At 37.4% G+C, this 23,529-nt stretch overlaps 2 protein-coding genes across 3 annotated transcripts in view; one reads left to right on the top strand and one right to left on the bottom strand.

The window, feature by feature from the left end:
- AP3S1 (adaptor related protein complex 3 subunit sigma 1) overlaps positions 1–8,540 on the bottom strand; it is a 57,778-nt gene extending 49,238 nt beyond the window's left edge. For both annotated transcript variants that reach the window (XM_063086868.1, XM_063086869.1), the window contains exon 1: positions 8,371–8,540. In XM_063086868.1, coding sequence (XP_062942938.1) covers positions 8,371–8,439 — 69 coding nt within the window. In that variant the 5' untranslated portion in view covers positions 8,440–8,540. The remainder of the gene's footprint in view (positions 1–8,370) is intronic.
- A 337-nt stretch (positions 8,541–8,877) lies between these two features.
- Positions 8,878–23,156, top strand: ATG12 (autophagy related 12). The gene is made up of 4 exons (XM_063086600.1): positions 8,878–9,068; positions 12,779–12,915; positions 20,197–20,259; positions 20,953–23,156. Exons 1-4 carry the CDS (start codon positions 8,906–8,908, stop codon positions 21,010–21,012), a joined length of 423 nt encoding a protein of 140 aa, XP_062942670.1. The 5' UTR covers positions 8,878–8,905; the 3' UTR covers positions 21,013–23,156.
- The last annotated feature ends 373 nt before the right edge of the window (positions 23,157–23,529 follow it).

Raw genomic sequence — 23,529 nt, 5'->3', positions numbered from 1 at the left:
TAAAGTTGAACCTCTTAAAAGTATTAAAAATTTTGTACATCCAGGGACACTATCAACAGAAAAAAAGGCAACCTACAGAATGGGAGAAAATATTTGCAAATCGTATATCGAATAAGAAATTGATATCCAGAATATATATAGAACTCCTACAACTCAACAAACCCAAAAAACAAACAACCGGATTAAAAAATGGTCAAAGGACTTGAATAAACATTCCTCTAAAGACAAACGAATGGGCAATAAGCAGACGAAAAGATGCTCAACATCACCAGTCATTAGGGAAATGCAAATCAAAATCACAATGAGATATCACTGCATACCCATTAGAATGGCTATTATTACAAAACAAAAAATAATAAGTGACGAGGATATGAAGAAACTGGAACCCTTGTGCATTACTGGGTGGGAATGTAAAATGAGACATCTGCTATGGAAAACAGTATGGTGATTCCTCAAAAACATTAAACATAGAATCACCATATGATCCAGCAATTACACTTCAGGGCATATATCCAAAAGAAGTAAAAGCAGAGAGTCGAACAGATATTTGTACACCCATGTTCACAGCAGCATTATTCACAATAGCCAAAGAGTTATGACACCAAAGTCACAGGTTCGGGTCCCCATACTGGCCAGCCACAAAAACAAAACATATGATGAAATATTATTCAGCCTGAAGAGTAAGGAAATTTTGACACATTCTGCAACATAAATGAACCTTAAAGACATTCTGCTAAATGAAATAACACCAGTCACAAAAGGACAAATATTCTGATTCCTATGTGAGGTTCCTAGAGTACTCAAATCCTTAGAGAGAGAAAAATGGAACAGTAGTTGCGAGGGGCTGGGAGAAAGGGAGAATGGGAAGTTGACATTTATTGAATACAGAGTTTCGGCTAGGGGAGATGAAAAACTTCTGGAGATTGGTGGTGGTGACGGTGGCACAACAATGTGAAAGTACTTAGTGCCACAGAACGGTATACTTATAAATGCTTAAAATGGTAAAATGGTAAATTTTGTTATTTTTGTTTTGTCACAATAAAAATTTATTTTATATCCCTTTTATATCATTAATTAATGACAGGAAATAGTAGGATACGTATGCGGTAGGATGAGCTGGCAGTCTTTCCTACTTAGCACACAGAAATCAAAACCATTCAATGGGTCTAGAATATTGAAAAAGAGCCCTTTCCTCCTGGGTAGCAAAGAGAACAATTACTGACAGCTAGAGATGCTTGTAATTACATCAGTTTAAGAAAGACAGGAAAGATGTAAATGCTTCTCAGTACAATAATAAGGTTGGTCAGCTGGGCTTCACATAAACTCTGTTCACATATAATTAAGACTGTAAGATGTGTAATAAAAATAAATGCTTTTCTTCTTGAGTTCCGTTACTTCACAAATAACCAGCTTACCAGCTTGATCTGAGGTCTCATTGATACAGAGGCTGCAGCACAAAATTGGAGTACTCACTTTTACTTTCATTCATTGGATTAGCACCCCTATATCTCTCCAGAGCCTAACAATAACTGGGTATAGAAAAAAATAACTGAGCAGAGGAGAGCATCACTGCCTCTTCTGCAGAGACATTGTTCAAATGTGTAAACTATAAGTAGGATTCCAGGAGAAATAGCTCTTCTTGTGGACAGCATGTTGGGGATGATATCATTAGACAGAAAGATGTGAAGAAGGGACATGATGTGGCATACAGGTATAATCTTTCTCTCTGACCTCGTCTCCTGCCACTCTTTCCTGTGATTACTCAGCTTGCCTTCTTGCTATTCCTGAACACGTCAAATTTGGACTCATTTGAGGTAGGTCCACAACTCTGTCTGAAATATTCTCTCCTCTGTTGTTCTCATAACTATTTCTCCCTTACCTTATTCAGTTCTCTTCACAGACACCAGGTCCTCAAAGAGGCTTTCCCTATGATCCTATCTACTATAGCCTCTCCCCCCATCATTCTTTATCCCCTTTCAGTGTTTCATTTTCTTCATAGACCAATCACAATCTTTTATAATTTATATTCTATCTCCTATCACTAGAACATAAACTTGAAGGGCAAGGGTAACATCTGTCTTACTCATCACTATATTACCAGTGCTTAGAACAGGGCTATATAATCAAGAAATAAATACTTGTTGAAGAAATATGGGCAGGGAAAGAAAGGAGAGTGACATGGAGAGAAAGGTCAAGTAGTACCCAGAAAGGCCACTCTTCCTCTCAAAAACCTAAGTTTAGAAGTGCCTTCACTTGGGGTTTTGAGAAAACACCTGTTAGCTAGAATTGACCTTTATTCCTCTCACACCGCAAGACCCTTCTAAGAGTTGCCTGATCCTTCAGTAAAGAACGTTGTTTATCTATAGTGCAGGTTAAAGGATATGAAAAGGAGAAGGCTGACAACGCGGAATGGTAAAGGAAAGAACAAGTATAATTGATCCTAATGTGAGAGTTTTATATAACAAGAGGCTGGAGGGGGACTGGCCCCTCTAGGTGGTCTACAACTTAGAATCACCTTGGATTAGCAGCTGCAGTGAAGAAACCCAAAATCCATGAATACAAAATGCTAAAGACAAGAATGAACTGATTTTCCAAGAAAAATCAAAAAAGATTTCCCTTTGGAAACAGAAAAGGAAAGAACCCTGATATATTTAGGGACATATATGAGTTCAACTTTGTAAAAGAGAAAGACATACACAGAGGAAAAAAATACATATTTGGAAATCGTTAATGTGCTATTAACATACATTAATGTACTTAAAGTCTTTTTAACAGAGCGCCGGACATTACATATTTGCTTATCTTAAAGTCACAAATGTTTGATAAATCCACGACCACCTTCAATGCACTCATTATGTATTATTAATGTCTAAAAGATGTATTCTCTTCATTGGGACATTCTGGAAGGAAAAATAAAGACTGGAGGCAATACACTAAATGTTAATAATTATCAGTGTGTGGTAAAATCAAGCATGACCTTAGTGATCTTAATATTTAACTATTTTCCACATAATCACAAAAAGGAAACATTTAAAACAATAAATGATTTAACAATCAATGACTCTGCTAAGGAAACATAATACAACCACCCTTTAAAAGGCGGTTAAAACCAGACTTTTACAAGGTGGTCTTCCTCTGTTTAGAAAGGCCCAGGAACATTATACTATTTGTAACATTCCCCTCAAAACCAAAAATCATTATTTCCTCCTTTACATTTCAATTTTCAACAGGTTTAATCAATATTAATTTTTAAAAAGCAAGTCCTTAAACGTACTTCATACAAAATTGAGACCATATCAGAATTTAAAATTTTCAATGATCCTTTGATAGAAGGAACACCTTGAACAACGATCTATTGTGGCACATATTCAGGATTGTATATTACAAAGAATTGTTCCTGATAGTAACAACCTAGGAAGAAATCTAAAATTACAGAGAATAAAAAATAATATCTATTCAGAGCAAACATGAGCAAATAAAAAGATATTTTAATTAGTTTTATTTAACGACTGCACAATGTATACATATATTGAAAGATATGGACACCATAAACATATACAATTTTTGTCAACTATATGTTAATAAAAATAAAAATTTAAAAAAAATTTAAAAAGAGGGAATAGTGGACCCTTGTTTGCCTACTCAACATCCACATCTCTCTTCCATCTTTCCAATAGAATATCAATTTTATCTGTGTTTCCACCCTCATCCTCAGCTCCAAGGTTGGATCCTGATTAGGGTAAGCTATTATTGATCATGTGTAAGTCTAAATAGACTGAAGGGAAAGACATATTCTAGGATTACTGAAACAGATCACTGTCTCTTTCTAGATTAAACTGATTATCACTGATTTCTAGGATGAAATCTGCCTTTGGATAATACCAATTTTATGAAAAGTAAAGCAGAGAAAGAGAAAGAAACTGGATCTATGATCAAGTCATTGACTTGCTGAACCAAATAATTTTGGAATCTATCTGCTACTCTGTACTTCCTATTATGTACCCTAACATAATTCCTTTTAAGCAAATTTGATTCAGGCTACATAAAACCCAATTTATGCAGCCAAAAACATCCTAATCAATATAGAAAAAAACAAATAATTTGGAATTTTCTTCTTCACAAAAAAGCTAAAATACTATGTGTTAATGTGTTAACTGCCTAATACTCAGAACTGTTGATAATTATATCTTGACCACAGAAATAAGTTTAATTATTCTATCTGCTACATTGTCTTAATAGTTACTAAAAAAAAAGATATCAGTGGGCCGGCCCGTGGCTCACTCCGGAGAGTGTGGTGCTCATAACACCAAGGCCCCGGGTTCAGATCCCATATAGGGATGGCCAGTTAGCTCACTGGGTGAGCGTGGTGCTGACAACACCAAGTCAAGGGTTAAGATCCCCTTACTGGTCATCTTTTTAAAAAAAAAAAAAAGATACCAGTGAACACGGATGAATCTTTGTTAAGGATTTTTTAAAAGAAAAAAAAAGTTATGCATACTTTCAATACTTTGTATTTTTTATGTTAAAAATTTCAAAAAAGGGAGGAACAATCAGAGTGCCTTCTAGGGCTTGCATTTGGTTGCTAAACAACTTAATAATCAGATACAGTTTACAAGAAAATTTAGGCAATGCATGCATTGTTAAAGTTTTATAATTTTCTTGTTTGCACTTTATGTATATGTGGTGTATATGTGTGCACACATATACACATACAATCTTTTATATTTGTGGAAACAACTAAGAAAATTCATATGAAAGAAAAACATTTCTACTTTATTAAAGTGATTCATCAAAGGATGTGCCATAGTTCATTAACAACACAGGAATCATAACCCAAGAATTTTTTTTCTTATTTGATAGCTATGTAAAAATATACCTGGTTTATGAAATATAAGTCTCATTAGTCATTTACAGTAATACACAAATATTGCCAGACAAATATTAAAAGACGAAAGGTTATTGTTGCCAAGTTACTGTAGCTAAACATCACTTTAAAGAAACAAACCAAGAAAATCATTTGAACTTCTGCAATCATAGCTCAAGGATATAAAAAGCAAAAATAAAAGGGGATGCGTTCTGAGTTCACCCTTGAATTATAAACGTCTGACTCTAGCAGAATGAACCAAAACTGCAGTTTAATAAAATAGGAGTGTGACTTCATATGTCTCACACATAAGTTTGGAGGCACAATCAAATCTAAAAATCTATTATAGCATAAAATGGAAATCTGCACTATTATAAGGTAGAGATGAACTTTATGAATCGCTACATCATGACGGTGGATTAATAAAGAATGAAAATCCAATGCAGTCAGGGAAAACCCAATGCAGTCAGGGTACAGAGCTGTTAGTCCAGTCACACTCCCTGATATTGCTTGATAAATTAAACTCAAAACTGTCAATCTTACTGAATATATACTTCTTGGAGACTTCTTTCAATTTAAAACAGTTGAAGTAACAGCTATTCCACCTTTACTTCTGTGCTAAAGGCACTGAATCTTAAAATTTCTTTTCAATGAGGGACTAAATTTTAAGAGTTAGAAGGAAAGTTAGGAAGTCAATTCTAACCTAAACTATCCCAAGCTAGGAGATCCTAAATGTATGCATTTAGCAACGATTTATTGAGAGTTTTCTATGTTTAAGACTCAGTGCTGATTGCTGCGGATGTCACAAATATATCTAAAACCAGATACCTTTCTTCAAGGATTCTATAGGATGGATTCCCCAAGGAATTATAAGCTGTGAAACAGAATACTGTACCATAATAAAGATAAAAAACGAAATCTTAAGAACCAAGAAGAGTCTTTCAGCAAGATAAAAGCCTTCAGGGAATGCTTAGGTAATGTTTGATCTGGGCCTAAATCAAGAGGTCGAATTTGGACACGTTGTAAAAGAAGTGAAGGACATTCCAGGCAGCGAGAATAGAATGTATTCAGACGCCCTATACAAATGGACATCATTTCCAGCTACTCCTCTTACATTGTCTGCTCTTACCATGCCAGTCTTCTTGGTGTTTTTCAAACAGAGTAGGTTCCTCAAACAGGCATTTTTTCATCAGGGCCTTTGCACTTGTGGCTTTCTCTATATGGAATGCTTTTCTTCCTTCTTACCTCCTTTGAGACTTTGCTCAAACGTCACCTTCTCAGTGAGAATTTACCTGACTACCCTACTTTAAACTGTCATCCCCACAATCCCTGTTACCATTCCCTGCTTTATTTTTTCCACAGCATTTATCACTATCCAGAGTAGAAGAAGTAAATAAACCTGTTCATCTTCACATCTTAAAACAATGCCTGCACAGGGTAGGCATGAAATAAATATTTGTTGACAAACTCATAGAATAAATGTATGACAAAGATGTCCACCCTCAAATAGGTTACAGTCTAGCAGAGGAAACAAATATAACCTTAAAATATGCTTGAAAACAAAAATAAACACACAATTGTCAAAACCCAATCTACACAAGACTAAAACACAGAAACAGCTTCTGGCACCATACTTCTACATGGTCAAGTGATCACTAGATTCTTCTTTTTACACCTTCTAGCTCCCTGCCCGTTAGGTCAGTCACTAATGCAACAGCCGAAAATGCCACCAGAGTTGCCACTGCCACCAGAACCACCTCTTCCCACATTAACCTTCACTGCTACCTACTAAGTGAAGGTAAAGGATACTTCTGTTCCTCCTACTGGGCAAGAGAAAGATGTATTTCTAAATTTCCAAATTAAATTTATTCTTCTATGGATAAATTCTACACCATAGGAGTTGTTATATTGATACTACAGATCAGTAGCCAGGAAACCTACTATTTTGAATACTGCTTAATTATTAAGTTCAGATATGGAAAAATAAATTTTTGAATTGTTTCACAGTGGCAATATATCTTTTCTACACTGCAAACGAACGGCCCTGGCAAAATGGCTAAAAAAAAGATTCCTTCAATAAAGGCTAGTACAATATTTTAAGCAAATGGGTAACAATGTAAAGTTAATGGATCTTCTTCACTCAGAAGGATCAACTAGAATTTTATCCCGGATTAAAGAATGATGTATAATTCTTAAATGGAGTATGAATATTTAAGTTAAACTAAACTAAAACCACTCAGGAATATTAGAAAATATTCTTTAACGTTAGCAAAAGCAAAACAACTTAAGGAAATGAAGAATAAGCTCAAGATTTCTCATTTCAACTAACACCTCCACAGACTGTGTTATAATTTTAGGCAAACTGACATTTTCACATTTAATTTTTAATGGCAGGAATGATTTCCATCTGGGACTTATCTGCATATAAGTGTTAGCGCTGGCACAATTTCAATACTGAATTGAAAATTCATTTCTGGCTGTAAGCAAAATGCCCCAATGCAACACAATAGTTATATCTCACATTAATCCTACCACTGAGAACCCAATTTTAAGTGTTTTACCTAGTGGTAGATTTTGTTTTCATACAAACAAAGAAGTCTGTGATCCTTTCTCGATTATCTTTACTACCTTAAAGCCTCCCGCATTTATCAATAATAACTACTTCTAAAATAGAAGTTTTACAAATATTACTATTCTTCATAAGTAAAAGAAAAACTATAAGTTAGGGCAATTTCCCTTACGTAGGAAAATGCCAAACGAGAAGTTGAAATCCTAACTTTCAGGTATAGAATCACAGTTATCGGTCAACTACAATCGTCGCCAATTATTTCAAGAGTAAATAATTTACAGCCACTGGGGGAAAAGCCCGATAAAAACGTCAGGTCCTCGCTTATCTTTCTTTTTAATAATGAGACACCTGAAAGTCACGCTGGGCAGTCGACCACGTATGGAAATATATACGAGAGACTGTACAGAGCGGGCAGTTCCTCTGCTATGAGAGGATTACACTGAAAAACAGGAGCCCATCTGTCGGTAGAACAGAGAGGTCCACCTGGAAAGGCTGGGCGTCAGGGAGGTGGGGCTGCGAGGACCAGCTCCGTGCGGTCTTCCTGCTCCGAGGCCAACGGATGCCGCGGGTGGGCGGCAGGAAAGCAAAAGCGCGGGGTGGGCTCGCCGGGCAGAAGCGCAGGGCTCCTGGGGACAGGTGAGCTGCAGCTGCCCGACCGGCGAGGGCCTCGCCCGCGAAGCCGGGAAACCACCCAGTCCACAGACTGGCGGAGGAGCCGCCTGTGCAGCGCCACGTCGGAGGTTGGGAGCGGGGCGGGAAGGTGGGCACCTTGCTCCCACCCACCGAGAGGCTGACAGCCCAGGAACGCTAGGCGGGCGGCCCGGGCGCGAGACCGGCCGCAGAGCGCCGGAGGGGGTTGTTCTGAGGAAGCCGTGCTGGGCGCTGCCGGTCGCCAACGACTCCCCCTCACCCGGATCGTCAGAATCTGGATACTTACGTAGGGCTGGTAGAACTTGGAGAGCCGCGGCTTCCCGTGGTTGTTGAAGATGAGAATCGCCTTGATCATGGTTGAGCCGAGCCGACCGGGTGGGTGACGGGGGCCAGGGCGGGGGCGGGCGCGTGAGCCTCACCTTGAGATCTTGTCTGCAAGCCTTCCCCACCCGCCCCCTCCCTCGCGCGCTCCCGGGTAGCTGGGCGGGGCCTGAGAGGGGCGGAGCTTGAGTGGGGCTGGCGTGCAGGGAAGCGGAAACATTTCCACGCCCGAGCCTACTTGTCTGAACGGCGCCTGCGCCCTTGGCTGCGCACGGGGACGTCGCCCATGGCCGAAGAGTCATGCTGTAGGGTAACTAACACTCGGTGCAATATTAAAGGTCAAGGGTCCGTGACAGGTACAAAGTGGAGGACTAGCCGGCAAGTTTCAGTGCTGGGTTGAGTCCCCATTTTCAGACACCTCTTTTGCGACGCTCCCCGGCGTGAAGCCCGCCCACTGCACGCGTTCACCGCCACTTCCGCCCTCGCCTCCACCGAGAAAGATGGCGGAGGAACCGGAGTCTGTACTTCCCTTTCCTCCCTCAACTGCTGCTGGCGGCGAAGGACTGACAGACGTCTCCCCAGAAACAGTCACTCCGGAGCCTCCTTCTTCCGCTGCAGTATCCCCTGGGACGGAGGAACCTGCCGGCGACACCAAGAAAAAAAGTAATTTTGACAGTCGTTTCTGGGCAGAGAGGCGGGAGGTTTAGCTTGCGTCCGACTAGGGGTGGCGGCCAGTAAAGAATAAAAATTTAGAGGAAGGGCAGTCCCAGATATGCATTTTGAGCAATCAGGAGAGAGGAAGTTTTCTTTTCGATTTTCAGCACCTTTGAGTGAATGCCTCTCAAGAAAACCATCTCTGGACGCACCTTCGTACCTAGATATCCTTGGTTAGGTGCCTTATCGGTGTAGTGCCTGATACTTGGCAGCCACAGTACTGTGTACACTATATTCTGATCTTCCTTTGCGTCGGCCACACTGCGAGCATTTTAAAGGTGGGAGCTGAGTGGTGTCTCATAGCTTCAAGTAATCAACACAGGAGTTATTTGAATAATGATTTAAGGTGATGGGGTGGTCACTGGCAAAGCCGGGGTTAGAATTCACGCCTTCTAACTGGTTTGCTGAGTTTCCCCCCCCCGCCCCCAGTTGAGTGTGAATTCACTTCTTGAACCAAAAAACTGGAATTTTACCCGGTATGAAGTAGTTCGCCTTTGTAAAACACAGAAATTCCTAAGTTTTCTTGTCCTGAAGCACTCTAGGTAGAGTTAAATTTGCATATGAAGAAACAGCAAATGAAAATCTTCAGTTCGAAGAGGTTGACCTTGTACCTACACAAATTTTGTCATTCCAGATCTTAAAGTGGAGGTAGGCATGTTTTCTGCTCTGTCATCTCATGGCCTTTTTCATCCGATTTCAATTCCTCCCGCCATAGAGAATAATTGTTTCTCCCAGCACTGACGCCCCTTCCCCCTCTTAAATCAGACTGCCTTTACGTTTGAGGGAAATTTGTTCTGAGGGAAATTTGTTCTGTCATTTCCACATTATGCACTATGATTAATTGTGTAGATAGCCACTGGAATCTTTCTTTAAAAGAATCCCATGGGTTTTACAAATTTTTGTTGCATTTTTTTTCCTTCCAATTTACCATAAGCAGGAGCTGACTTTCAAAGGGTTTAAGGTCTAACAGCCTTAGTCTAAAGCTTACTACTTGACCCTCGTGATAGCTGTGTAAAACAGAGGCTAAAAAACAATGGCTTTCTCCCCAGATATTGCCTGAGGGGAATGTTTTCTCTGATCTGCACAATTTTTTTTAAACACAATTTGAGCCATCATTTGAAAATTGGATTTTCATTTTCTGGCTCCTGTTCCCATTTGAGTTTGCCTCTCCTATATAAAACTTAGTTTCTAGCTATTGAATTTCTACCCTGGGACTGTCATCCTTTTTTGAGGACAATCTGCTGGAAGAAGCGTATTTCCTATGTTCCATTTTTGGTTTAACCTACAGAAGAAAAGACGTTATTGAAACAGACCAAGGTTGTTGGCCCTGACTGGAAATTAGGATCAGCTGGGGGAGCTTTTGAACATACCAGTACCAAGGCCCATGCTATAGTTTGGACAAGTTTGTCTCCCAGAAGTTCCTGTTGAAATCTGATCCCCAGTGTGGCAGTGTTGGGAGATGCTTGGGTCCTAGTGAGGGAGTTCTTGTTCTGTTAGTTCCCATGAGAGCTGGTTGTTTAAAGGAGCCTGGCACCTCATTTCCCTCTCTTGCTTCCTCTCCTTGCACCCGCTGGCTGCCTGCCTGCCTGCCAGTTTCCTCCATGAGTAGAAGCTTGTGCTAGATATATCTGAGGCTTGTGCTAGATATATCTGTCCCAGAATTGTGAGCCAAATAAACCTCTTTTCTTTATAAATTACCCAGTTTTGGGTATTCTGTTATAGCAACACAAAGACAGACTAATACACTCTGCTTCCAGAATATTTTGATTTAATTGATGTGGACACCTGTATTCTTTTAAATGCTCCCCCTGTTGATTCTAATGTGTAACCAGGATTCAGAACTACAAGCAATCACAATTATACTTTAAAAAAGGAGTATAGCCATAATTACAATAATTCCTTTTCTTTCTTTCGTTTCTTGCACTGCTGCTCTTCTTCCTTCAGTAGTATGTTGTACTACATGGTATTTTCTGATTCACTTTCTTGAAATGACCAATTGCAACTGATAGTCCCAGGGGATTGAGGAAGCAGAGAAGGGAGGTATGAAAGGTGAGCTAAACAGAATCCTCTTTATCTCCAAATTCATCCCTATTCTCAAAGTAATTGGAGCTAGCTAGGATAGTCAGGTACTTTTTTAGCAGGAAGGTAAACTGCATCATATGTTCTAGGTGTCTTCATTACAGGGATAACCTTCAATAAATTGATCTCTGACCTAATTGGTCTCAACTTTTAATACCAAAGGATGGGGTAAGAAGAATGTAATAGAATAGTTAGCTTTAGGGGGCAACAGTACACTATTTTGCTTTTCAATATTGCTTGCTTTTTTTTTTTTTTTTTTTTTTTAAGCAAAACTAACTTTCTTCAAGAGATAGATTCATAGTCTTTGGGTTTACATATTTGTATTTTGGAATATTGCAACCTTATAATTTCTCTCTCTGAAACTTCTTTTTGGCGCCTAGTAGTTGTATTTCATTTTTAGTAACTTATTTTCCTTTATTAAAAAGTTTATTGTAGAAAATTTGGTAGTTACAAAAAGCATAAGTAAAACCAAGTAATAACTGCCTGTAATGTCACTACTGAGAAATCACATTTTTGTGCATTTTCTTTCCTATTTATGTGAATATGTGCTTGTGATGGTTTTAAAGACATTGAGATATCATACATGCTGTTTTGTATTTGGTACATTTGCTAACTTCCCTATGTTGATAATTACGCTTTTACAATGTGTTTCTTTAATGACTGCTTAATAATCTTAAGGTTCAGTAAGTATGAGTTCTGTACTAGATACTTTTCTAAGAATATATTAACTTATTTAATCCTCACAACAACCCTATGAGGTATATGCTGTTATACCTATTTTACAAATGAAGACACTGGCATGGAGAGATTAAAAAGCTTATCCACATATATATACCATGGAGAGATTAAAAAGCTTTTCCATATATATATATACACACACACCTAGCAAATGGCTGAGTTAGGATTTGAACCCAGACGGCTTAGAGTGTGTACTCTTTACAACATTATATAAATTCTATCATAGAGTACTTGTATAATATCCTTTATTTGATCAATCCCTTCTAAGTATCCTTGTTGGATATTTGGGTTTCCCAGTTTTTTTCTATAAAAATAAAAGCTTCAATGAAGGTAAAATTCTAAGTGAATCTTTACACATCTCATGATTTCTTAGACTAGATTCCTAATAGTAGTATTGAGTCAAAGTATGTCTTCAAGTATTGGGATATGTATTACCATATTGCTTTCCAGAAAGGGTATACCACTTTATATTATCAACAGTAGTATTATTTACCCCATTATTACTCTAATCTGTACTAGTTTGGTAGGTGAAAAGGGCCATGATGTTATTTTACTTTGTTATTTTTGTGAGCTTAAATGTTGTTTTATGTCTGTATTGATGATTTATATTTCTTCTCTTTGGAATTGCTAACTATGTCAAAATGCATTTTAAAGATTACTCCCATGGGCAGAAATTGTAGGATCAAGAAAAAAAACAATAGAAAGGAATCGTAACATTTTTACATCACTGATGTATCTTCAGTATCATAAATATGCAAATTGTATGTAGGTTAAAGACTTAAGTTTTCTAGTTTTTTAGATGTTTCAGTGTAACTGTCAGTACATTTATTTTTCATTTACAGTTGACATCTTGCTAAAGGCTGTGGGAGACACCCCTATTATGAAAACAAAGAAGTGGGCTGTAGAGCGAACCCGAACCATCCAAGGACTCATTGACTTCATCAAAAAGTTCCTTAAACTTGTGGCTTCAGAACAGTTGGTATGAAATCAGTGGTGATCATTTTCCTATAAAAATTTGTAATAGTTCCTAGGTAACAATGAATAACTATTTGATGTAAGAATATATATGGAGCTACATATTTTACTTTTGTTATGCCCTTTAATCTCTTGTTTGTGGAATTTATGAACTTTATCAAAGAATCCTCTAGGGAGCCCTGAAATGAAATGAATTTTAGATTTGCTTTACAGTATGACCTAATTTTTTTTTTTACCTGCTGTATTGGTTGTTTACTTTGGGAAGTCAGTGAATACCCATGCAGAAAAATCTATCATAGAACATTGCATTTTTTTGCACATTAATACAGGAGTTTTCACGCTTGCTTTTTTCCTCATTCTTCTTGAGGTAAGCAATGTATCTTTGCCATGTATTGTGAAAGAACTGAGAAACATGCTTATTTTTTTTTATGGTATACATTAAGCATTTTATAGTGGTGGTTGTAGTAAGGGTTAATATTGTAAACGCCACTGGTTGTTTTGTTTTGTTTTTTTGGTAGTATTGGGGTGGGGTGTATTTGCTTATGAATACAGGAGTGAAAACAGGTAAAATGAGTGAACTGATATTGAAGTGGCATGTGTTGGAATTTCTTTTTGTTAAAGAGGAGCCAGAAACCGACCCTGATCTGAGTGTTTGGCTGTAAATGGTTCTCAGAAAAGGGACTTCAGGGCCGAGCCCGTGGCGCACTCGGGAGAACGCGGCGCTGGGAGCGCAGCGACGCTCCCGCCGCGGGTTCGGATTCTATATAAGACTGGCTGGTGCACTCACTGGCTGAGTGCCAGTCGCGAAAAAGACAAAAAAAAAAAAGAAAAGGGACTTCAGTGTTAAAGTAAATGCATGATAGGTTAATCACTACAAGTTATTTGAGATAAGAATAGCATAGAGCCAGGGATCCCTCCAAAGTTAGTTGTTGGGGAGAAGTAGTGGGAATAATTGAGTTTTACAGGCAAAGATCTTCCTTTGTGATCAGTGTGAGAAAAACATCTGTTTTATGAGTACCAATTAGGGTTTAATTAAAGGGGGGATGTCACAGTTGCACAAGGAGAATGAGGACATACACTAGAGAAATGAACAAAGGCTGTACCTCTGCTAAAGATGTAACATGAGTTGGTAAGGTGGGAAAGCAGAGTAGTACCAACTAATTTAAGGCATTAGTTTTAAAAATATAGAGAGATAGAAAAAATGAGATGATACTGTTCTGTGTTAATGTTAGTCTTGAAATTTTGTATTGCCTATGTCTAGTAATCTGAAAGGAATTGATTGATATCAATGTATGTTAGATTGATCCATGTAAAATTGCCAAAAACCAACCATTTTAACCTATGAAAACAATTATATATGGTTCAAATTATAGCCTTTGTAGTGAATCTTATTATCCTTTCCCATTTAAGCAATAGGAAACATAAAAGAAGAATTATTTTGTCACTTTCCTAGGTTAAGTTAGAAGTCACATCTTATGGCTTTTATCTAGCTGTACACCACATCATTTTAGCAAAATGAGTGTTGAAGAAAAAGAGTAATGCTAAGAATTCTGGGAAGATAGTAGTGGTATCAAGACATAGTTGAATCTCTGAATTTCCATAAAAATCTAGTCAACTAGATAGCAAAACCAAAAACCCAAAATTAGTATTTATAACAAAAGTAGGTGACAAGGTATCCTCATGAACCACAAAACACAAGTTGATGGGAGCATACCACCAACTGCAGGACCTGCATGGTATCAATGTCTCTGTTGAAAGAAGCAGTAAGCAATAGCACTGAGAAAAGGAGAACCTCAAACTAATTAACAGGTCCTCACTGGAAAGCATAGTGGGCCAATGTAAGAACAGTAGCTGAAACTGAGAGGGGCTTTGCCCTTTCTCATAGCACGTAATCACAATATATCTGCACTAAGGAGAACTGAAGGGGCTTGAGCAGTCTGTCCCCTGGGGACTCTCAAAATAGATTCAGTAGGGCTCCTTTCCAGGATGGGACCCCATGCCGAGCAGAAACTTTGGAAAATGAAATGAAAATTGAGCAGGGTGGAGATGTGAGAAGGGAAGGAAAGACAAAGAACTGATCAAAGTAGAGGAGAACAGAAAATTTGGTCTTCTGGGTTCTAGTCAAGATGGCAGAATAGATGGTCCCTAGTGTCACTCTCTTCCACAAATCAAACAATTTACAATTATAAAAAAGCAACAACAGCCAAACTGGGGCTGCTAGAGCTCAAGGGAAGAGGAGGAGAGACCTACAGAGTGCATGAAGGTGGGAGAAGCCCCAATGAGAGAAAGAAAAAACCACTCTGACCATTTCGAGCCCTAGTTGCTTCCAGGCTGGAGCTGCTGAGTGCACAAAGCAGGAACTGGCAAAAGTTGCAGCTGTGTCATTTAGATGAAGTTGCTTGGAGGCAACAGGGGAGAAGAGGGCCTTGGTGGCCCCCAGGCCCACAAGGGTTCCTGTGGACTCACATAGGAATGAGAAGCCACAACAACTGAAAACAAGGAGCCACTCAGAGGCCGGTGAGTCATCGCAAGGGACCTGCTCACGGCCTGTGCCATGGGAAGTATTTGCAACACGGGCCGTGGGGGAGACAGGCCCACCAGGGGAACACTGGGGCACAGCAAGGACAGCTGATCTGTACCCCAATCAGCATAGGACCACTCAGAGGAGACTGGTCAGGAATATAGAACTGCATGGGGTGCAGTTTGATGAAAAGACTTAGGCCCAGACCAGAGTTTCTGCACAACTCAGGTACACCGGATTGCACTACACCCAGAAGTACCTACAGAGTCAAGCATTAAAACCTGAGCTGCACAAAAAGCCTTCCCTAGGGAATCAGTAGCAAAGCAGCAATTTAGCTACACCACACAGCTCAAGTACTGGTCTCCGTAGGAAGTTCCCCCATTTTAGAAGTAAGCAAAGGACATCAAATTAGTTCCAGCACAGAGTTTAAGTGGTGGGAACAGCAAATAATCCTAAACAGAACTGAAAGAAAAAACAAAGTACCCGCAACCAGAGACAAAGTTTGATATTAACTAGTAAAGGTCTCATTTCACCAAGGAACACCAATAACACCTAGAAGGACTGGAAGTCCCCTTGGCTACCAAGACAGTAAGGGGGGAGGGTCGGGGGCCTCAGCTTTGGCCCCTGACACCCACAACCATTCCAGTGTGGGGGATGAGGACCTCGGCCACACCATCTGACACGCACAACCACCCCAGCAATGCCACCAAGCCACGGGCAGGAAGTGCCTTGGGCTCTCCCGAGCCAGGGTGGTGGAGGTCCTGGGGCCTCAGTCACGGCCCCCTAACACATGCAACCAGCCCAGTGATGACCACCAAGCACAGCAAGAAGATCCCCGGGTTCCTGAGCTGGGGTGGTGGGGGGCGAGGTCTTTTGCCACACCCCTTTAAATCTGCACCCGGCTCAGCAATGACCAAGCTACCGCTGGAAGCCCCCCCCCCCCGTCTCCCCTGTGGGAATGAGGGGGGTGCCAGAGGCCTCAGTCCCACTCCTTTCTCCTCCTTCCATCACATTTCCTTCCCTCCTTTCCCCCTCTTAACTGCTCTGCAATATCATCCTAGAATGTAAAAAAAAAAAAAAAAAAAAAAAAGTTAATAAAAATACATTTTCTTTTAAAAAAAATAAAAATTAAATTTAAAAAAAAGTGAACAGAACCCAGTTGCTTAGAAACAGTACAAAAAGGAGCTTTTTGAAGTTTGAAAAACTACCTTGACTCATCTAATTCTAAGTTGAGAAAAACTAATTTCACATAAAAACAAGCAACAGGAAGTGTCAAGGTCAAATCCCATACAGTGTTTCAAGAGAAAAAGAGAAAAAAACAATAGAATTCCTAAAGACAAATCATGTCAAATAATTGTATCTGTAAAACAGGTCAAATATTGTAACTTTGTATTTCAAAATGAGCTAATAGATGCTAAGAAAAATGATACAAGAAGTGAAAAGAACAACATAAATCAGCATTAGTGATACTAAGAAATTAAGTGACAAAGCTTGAGAAAAGAATAGATGTCAGCCTCAGTACTGTTGACCTAATGATTGCAGATAAAGGAAAAATTATTTCAGAAATAGACTAAACTAGAAGCATCATAAGAGCAAGTAATAGATAATACCTTAAAAATAGGGAGAAAAAAAAATTTGAAGTCAAAAAGAAAAGGGTTTTTTTTTTTTTTACCTTTTTTAAGATTCAAGAGAAAGTGACAGATGCTGAGTCTGAACAAAGGAGAGTGAACATGAACAACAGGAGTCCCTGAAGAAGAAAATCAAAACATCTTTAAAATTGTAATTGAAAGGAAATATCTTTTAAAAAGATTTGAAAAATATATGTTCAACAGGAGTCCCTGAAGAAGAAAATCAAAACATCTTTAAAATTGTAATTGAAAGGAAATATCTTTTAAAAAGATTTGAAAAATATATGTTAAAAAAATATAGCAAGTACCTGCGAATATCAGCCCAGAACAATGAATACCAAGACATGTTCTGGTAAAATTATTGGACTTAAAAGAAAAAAAAAAATCCTTTGGAAATCTAGGGTGGGAAAGAGGGCATGACTTGTAACAGAAAGGAAATTAGGTTATCAAACTTTGACAGTAAATATACTTGTCTCAGTCCATTTTTTGCTGCTATAATAGAATACCATAGTCTGGGTAACTTATAAAGAATAGAACTTTATTTACTTCACAATTCTGGAGGCTGGGAAGTCTTAAGAGCATGGCACTGGCATCTTGCAAGGGTCATCCAGTAGCAGAAGGCAGAAACAAGCATGAAAAACTGAGAGAAAACGGGTCAAACTTATCCTTTTGTCAGGAACCCGCTCCTGAGATAAACCAATCTCCTCCCAGGATAAAGGCATTAAAATCATCTTTTAAACGTCCACTGTTAGCACTGTTAAAATGGTGATTGAGTTTACAACACATGTATTTTGGGGGGATACATTCAAACTGTAGCAAACTCAAGGAAAGAAAGTGTGAGATAAGGATTTTATATCATGCAAAACTGACTTTTAATCATGGCACAATCTGTTAGCAATGTGTAAGAATTCAGGTAATACTGTTCCCGTGAGTCCTTTGTGAGGAATCTAGTAGAGAATTTTTTATAATGACCAAAATAACTAGCGAGACATCAACTGAAAGACTTGTGACTTAAAAGCAAAATCATGCATTAAAACAAGTAACTCCATTGATCTAGAAAACCCATGAATCAATCCACATACTTACAGCTAACTGATCTTTGACGAAGGCAATAGGAGCGTACAATGGAGAAAAGACTGCCTCTTCAATAAATGGTGCTGAGAATATTGAACACCCACGTGCAGAAGAATGAAACTGAACCTGTACCTCTCACCGTATACCAAAATCAACTCAAAGTGGATTAAAGACTTAAGTATAAGACCCGAAACCGTAAAGTTACTAAAGGAAAACATAGGGGAAACACTCCAGGAAGTAGGACTGGGCAAAGACTATGAATAAGACCCCAAAAGCACAAGCAACAAAAGAAAGAATAAACAAATGGGATTATATCAAACAAAAAAGGCACAGCAAAGGAAACAACAGAGCGGAAAGACAACTATAGAATGGGAGAAAATATTTAATTAAATATTAATCCCTTGTCTGATGCAAACTATACATCTGACAAGGGATTAATACCCAGAACATATAAAGAACTCAAACAATTATACCGTAAAAAAAAATAATGCAATTAAAACATGGGCAAAGGAGATGACTGGACATTTTTTAAAGGAAGACATACAAATGGCCAACAGGTACATGAAAAAATGCTCAGCATCTCTAATCATCAGAAATGTAAATCAAAACCACATTGCAATATTATCTCACACCAGTTAGACTGGCCATTATTAAAAAGACTGAGAATAACAACAACAACAAAATAATAAAAATAAAATTAAGTTTTAAAAAAAATACACACTGCTTTCAGTTATATTTCTGAAATTTTATGTTAGAACTTTACTCAACTTTACCCTTAACCAAGAGTTGATATTTAAGCATGAACAGTTTCTTAATAATTTAACAATAATGTCTATTGAGTACATATGCCAGGCACTGATACTCGGTGTGTGTCATCTCATTTTAGCTTTCCTGCGGCCCCAAAAGGTATAGGTACTATTATTTTCTATATCTTACAAATAAGGAAAAAGGCTGAGAGATTTCATTAGTATTTAAAGCCAAGATTCAAACCCATGTCTGAATGGAGTCTGTAAACTTAATCACCACACTGTATTGCCTAAGGGAAAAACGTAAGAAATATTTATCATTATAGTTGGTAACCAAAATAGTGTCCATCAACAGACTGCTCTGATACCATTTTTTGATTTTTGATTTTAATTATTTTTAGGGGCAGCTGGCTGGTACAGGGATCTGAAACCTTGACCTTGGTGTTATCAACACCGCGCTCTAACCAACTGAGCTAACAGGCCAGCCCCTCTGATAACATTTTTTTTTAAAGTCTGTGTTAAGCCCAGGATATTTTAGTCTCAGAATTTGATTATAGATATTAAAAGGAAAATTGAATATGTTACCCACAAATAATATTTTGTTTTCTAAAAAGAAAATTATCAAAAGCTACTTTGATGCTGTGTCCTTTTGTTCTCAGTATCTTTAGGAATTTTTAAGTACTAGAAATATTTTAGTAAAAACAGACTGACTTGAAACATTGAACAGTGAGTCCTTTAAAGAACAAGATTGTAATGACAATTGTGTTTTTTTACTTCATTTGCCTGCAAGTGACTTTGTGTGGTAGTGGCACCCAGCCCGAAGTTCAGTACTATTGACAGTTTTCAAAGCTAGTAAAGGCCAAAACAAAACTAACCACATATGTCATACATTGACCCAAGAAAAATGCACTATCTTGAATATTATTAGATTTACTGATTTTTGGCTGTGTATGTGAAATTTTGTTAAGAGAAATTCTGTCTTTAATTATGGGTAAGTGGGAAATTTTTTTAATGTAACTTCTTGAATAAGCCTTCAAAAGCTATGTGTAAAAAATATTTAAAAGTTTCTCATAAAAAATTGGAAACCACTGTTCTAGGAACAAAAAATATTTTTATTCCTCTGGAGAAAAGATGTGATCTTCATAAATATTTCTTTAAATTATCTATTTTATAAGAATGGGAAGGAGGTTAGGGAAGCTTTCCCCAATTCTGAAGAGAAAGAACTTGAAATAGCTGGTTGATTGGAACTCAGAAAAATGCAGGTTAATCAGTATACTATTAAAAATGAATCTCCATTATTTTTTTCTTTCTTATAGTTTATTTACGTAAATCAGTCTTTTGCTCCTTCCCCAGACCAGGAAGTTGGAACCCTCTATGAGGTAAGAAGTTACTGCTTTTTTTTAAATGGAATAAGCACATCTGTATAGTACACATACTAGAGTGTATAGTATGATCATTAATTCACATCTTTAAGAGATGACAAGCCAGTCTTAAATTATAAGGGAAAGAAGACATGACTTTCTTGTTCTGTTATATATCTAACACCTTGAATATAGTAGGATCTTATTAAATTATAAAATTTAGAATCAGTGAATTATGTTTCAGTCATGTTGTTTCTATTCTCAGAAAATAATATTCCCTTTTTTATCTACATCTAGTTTATTCTACATTGTATAATCCATAATCCAGATCTGCCACCAAGAAACTGAAAAAACTATATAAGTGTGACTTGAACATTCTTGCAGTTTCTTGGCAATTTTAGAGTATACATACTAGCACTACTACTAGGAAACAGCTGAAAATATGTACATTATGGTCAGAGATATAGAGAAGGGGCAAAAAACCATCGATGTCTAAGATGCTTAAGGTTTTATTAAATATTTTTGATCATTGATGTGTCTGATAGAAACAGGCATCTTTTGAAAGAAATAGCCTTATAACATAGGTAACTTACGTGTACATGTGTGTTGAGGATATTTATAATGTGTATGACTTTTTAAAAATTTGTTTCATCTAAGAATAACAAAAATTGAATTTAATTTATTGCCTTTTTTTTTTTTTTTTTTTTGTAGTGTTTTGGCAGTGATGGTAAACTGGTCCTACATTATTGCAAATCTCAGGCATGGGGATGAACCACAGAAAAGAACAACTTGCTACTTTAAATGAATTTCCACAGAGGAACCAGCTCTGAAAAGTTTTGGTGCTTGTGGCAAGAGACTTAACAGATATGACTCATGTATCTATTCATATATCTACTGTGACCCATGTTTATGTGTAAGCAAACATCCATAGAGTGGATGGACTCACAAAAATGCGATTTGTATTAATACACAAATTGTTATAAAAGATTGACGTTAGAGTGCACCCGTTGCTCCTACTTGTTACTACTATAATTGCTCCAGATCTGCCTCCAAGGTTGAAAAGGCAACTAAGACTCCAACTTCATTATTGGTTCTCAAAATTACTGAAGTTGTTTACTTGTAGAATTAGCACTCTGATTTTTTTTTTTTTTTTTTTTTTTTTTTACCGTAAAAGTTAATTTACTAAAGGTTTCTTCTTTGTTTTCTTTTTTTAAAACTTATTCAGGAAACTTCAGCTTCTTTGGGATAATGAGATATTTACATTTATATCTACTGTGTTAGCTTCTTGTAAAACAAAATTACATTGACCTACCATCTGAATACCTTATATAGTCCAATAGAGGGCAGCCGACCTTGCAGAAAGGGTTTGGCTGTTTGGTTTTACATCTTTGCCAGGTTTTATCTTTTGCCTTAGGGGAAAACACTGTTGTTGCAAATTTCTAGTTGGCATTCATCAAGGAGAGCAAGCATGTTGACAGACTGGAAGACTATTAAAGAGAATGTTCATAGTTTAAGTATTTTATTAGCAAGCAGAAAGAATTTAACAAATAACAGGACAACTGAGTCGTACTGCTTTTTTCAGTCCTATCACTTAATGATTCTTAAATCCCAATGGTATAACTGGTGTTATTCTGTCACATGGATGAGTAAACCTGGCAATATCTTTGAGTGTTCATAATGCATTTTCCATCTCAAAAGCACTCAAAGAATAATTTAAAAACAACCTTAGGTTTTACATATATTTCATGCCATAAATAAAAGTACCGTTTTTACTGATATTATTAGACTGGTAATCGCTTGAAGTGAGATTTAACTCTTTCTTCATTCTGTATTATATTTGTAATGCCATAGTTTCAAAAAAGCATTCCAATAAATTGAATGGAATGTCCAAACAGGAGCTAAGGTATGATTTTATTGAAGGACTAGAACTACACTTATGTCCCTTAAATCCCAGAATGCACTTTTGGTTAGTGATTTGCCGTATATTAGAATTAGGTGATACTAAATAACAGTTAACTTTACAATGATGAAATCACTGTTCAGTTCTCATTTTCTGCCCGAGAATCTGATTTCTTCATTCTCCTTAAACCAATGTCCCTGTATAATAAATGAATATAGCTAATAGCACTCAAATAATACAAGTTGAGTTGTGCGCAATTGTAAGATCAGGAAAGAAATTTGTGTATATGTTGAAAGCTGGAAAGTGTGTACAGGTTGAGTATTCCTTACCTGAAATGCTTGGAACCAGAAGTGTTTTGGATTCAGATTTTTTTAAATTTTTACAATATTCACATACACACAATGAGATGTGTTGGGATGGGACCCAAGTCTAAACACAAAATTCATTTATGTTTCATATACACCTTATACACATAGCCTGAAGATAATTTTACACAATATCATATAATAATTTTGTGCATGAAACAAAGTTTGTATACATAGAACCATTAGAAAGCAAAGATGTCAGTATCTCACTCACCCATATGGACAGTCTGGTTGTTTGGTGGAAAAGATACATTGCAGCTGAAGGTGGCTGGGAGGCTCTTTTTTTTTCCTGGGGACCTGAATTAACTTCTGTGCACCTGAGTTTTGACTGCAGCCCATCCCGTGATGTCAGGTGTGGAACTTTCCCCTTGTGGCTTCATGGCACTCGAAAAGTTTAAGATTTTGCTGCATTTCAGATTTGGGGTTTTGGGATTAGGGATGTTCAACCTGTATTATTTTCAAGTCAGATAAGTTGGATATGGAAAATATCTATTCTCTAATTTTGTCCACTTACAGTTTACTGAAGGAAGTGAATGTTTATATGCATATATGTTTAACAAATAGGGAAAATACCTTGAATTTACGTATTATTTGCCACTGAAGTTTCAGATGATAGAATATTTACTACCTCAACAATCAAAAATACTTGAGTTTGAATTTGTAACATTATTCTTTTTTATCTAAATAATTTACTAGTTTATTAAATCTAAGATTAGCTAAATATGTATACCTCATTTATTTTCTTCCCTAATAACCTTGAAGAATAGATAGTGCTTAACACTTTTTTCAGACTGTTCTATTTACATTATTATCTCTTTGTCTTTAGTTAGCAAAGAAGTAATGCTGTGCTAACTTTGCAACATTTACTTGTAAGACTGGATCCCATAAATTATTGGGTGATTAGAACCTAAAACACAATATATTAATAAATATTTTGCAATTTTCTAGTTTAAACGGTCTTAAAGTATAATTGAACCTGGGGGAAAAACCTGAACTTTGAGGTTATATTTTAAGTTTTACATG

The sequence above is a fragment of the Cynocephalus volans genome, chromosome 2 (genome assembly GCF_027409185.1).
Source record: "Cynocephalus volans isolate mCynVol1 chromosome 2, mCynVol1.pri, whole genome shotgun sequence".
NCBI classification, from domain to species: domain Eukaryota; kingdom Metazoa; phylum Chordata; class Mammalia; order Dermoptera; family Cynocephalidae; genus Cynocephalus; species Cynocephalus volans.
This window is presented reverse-complemented; position numbering and strand designations above follow the sequence as displayed.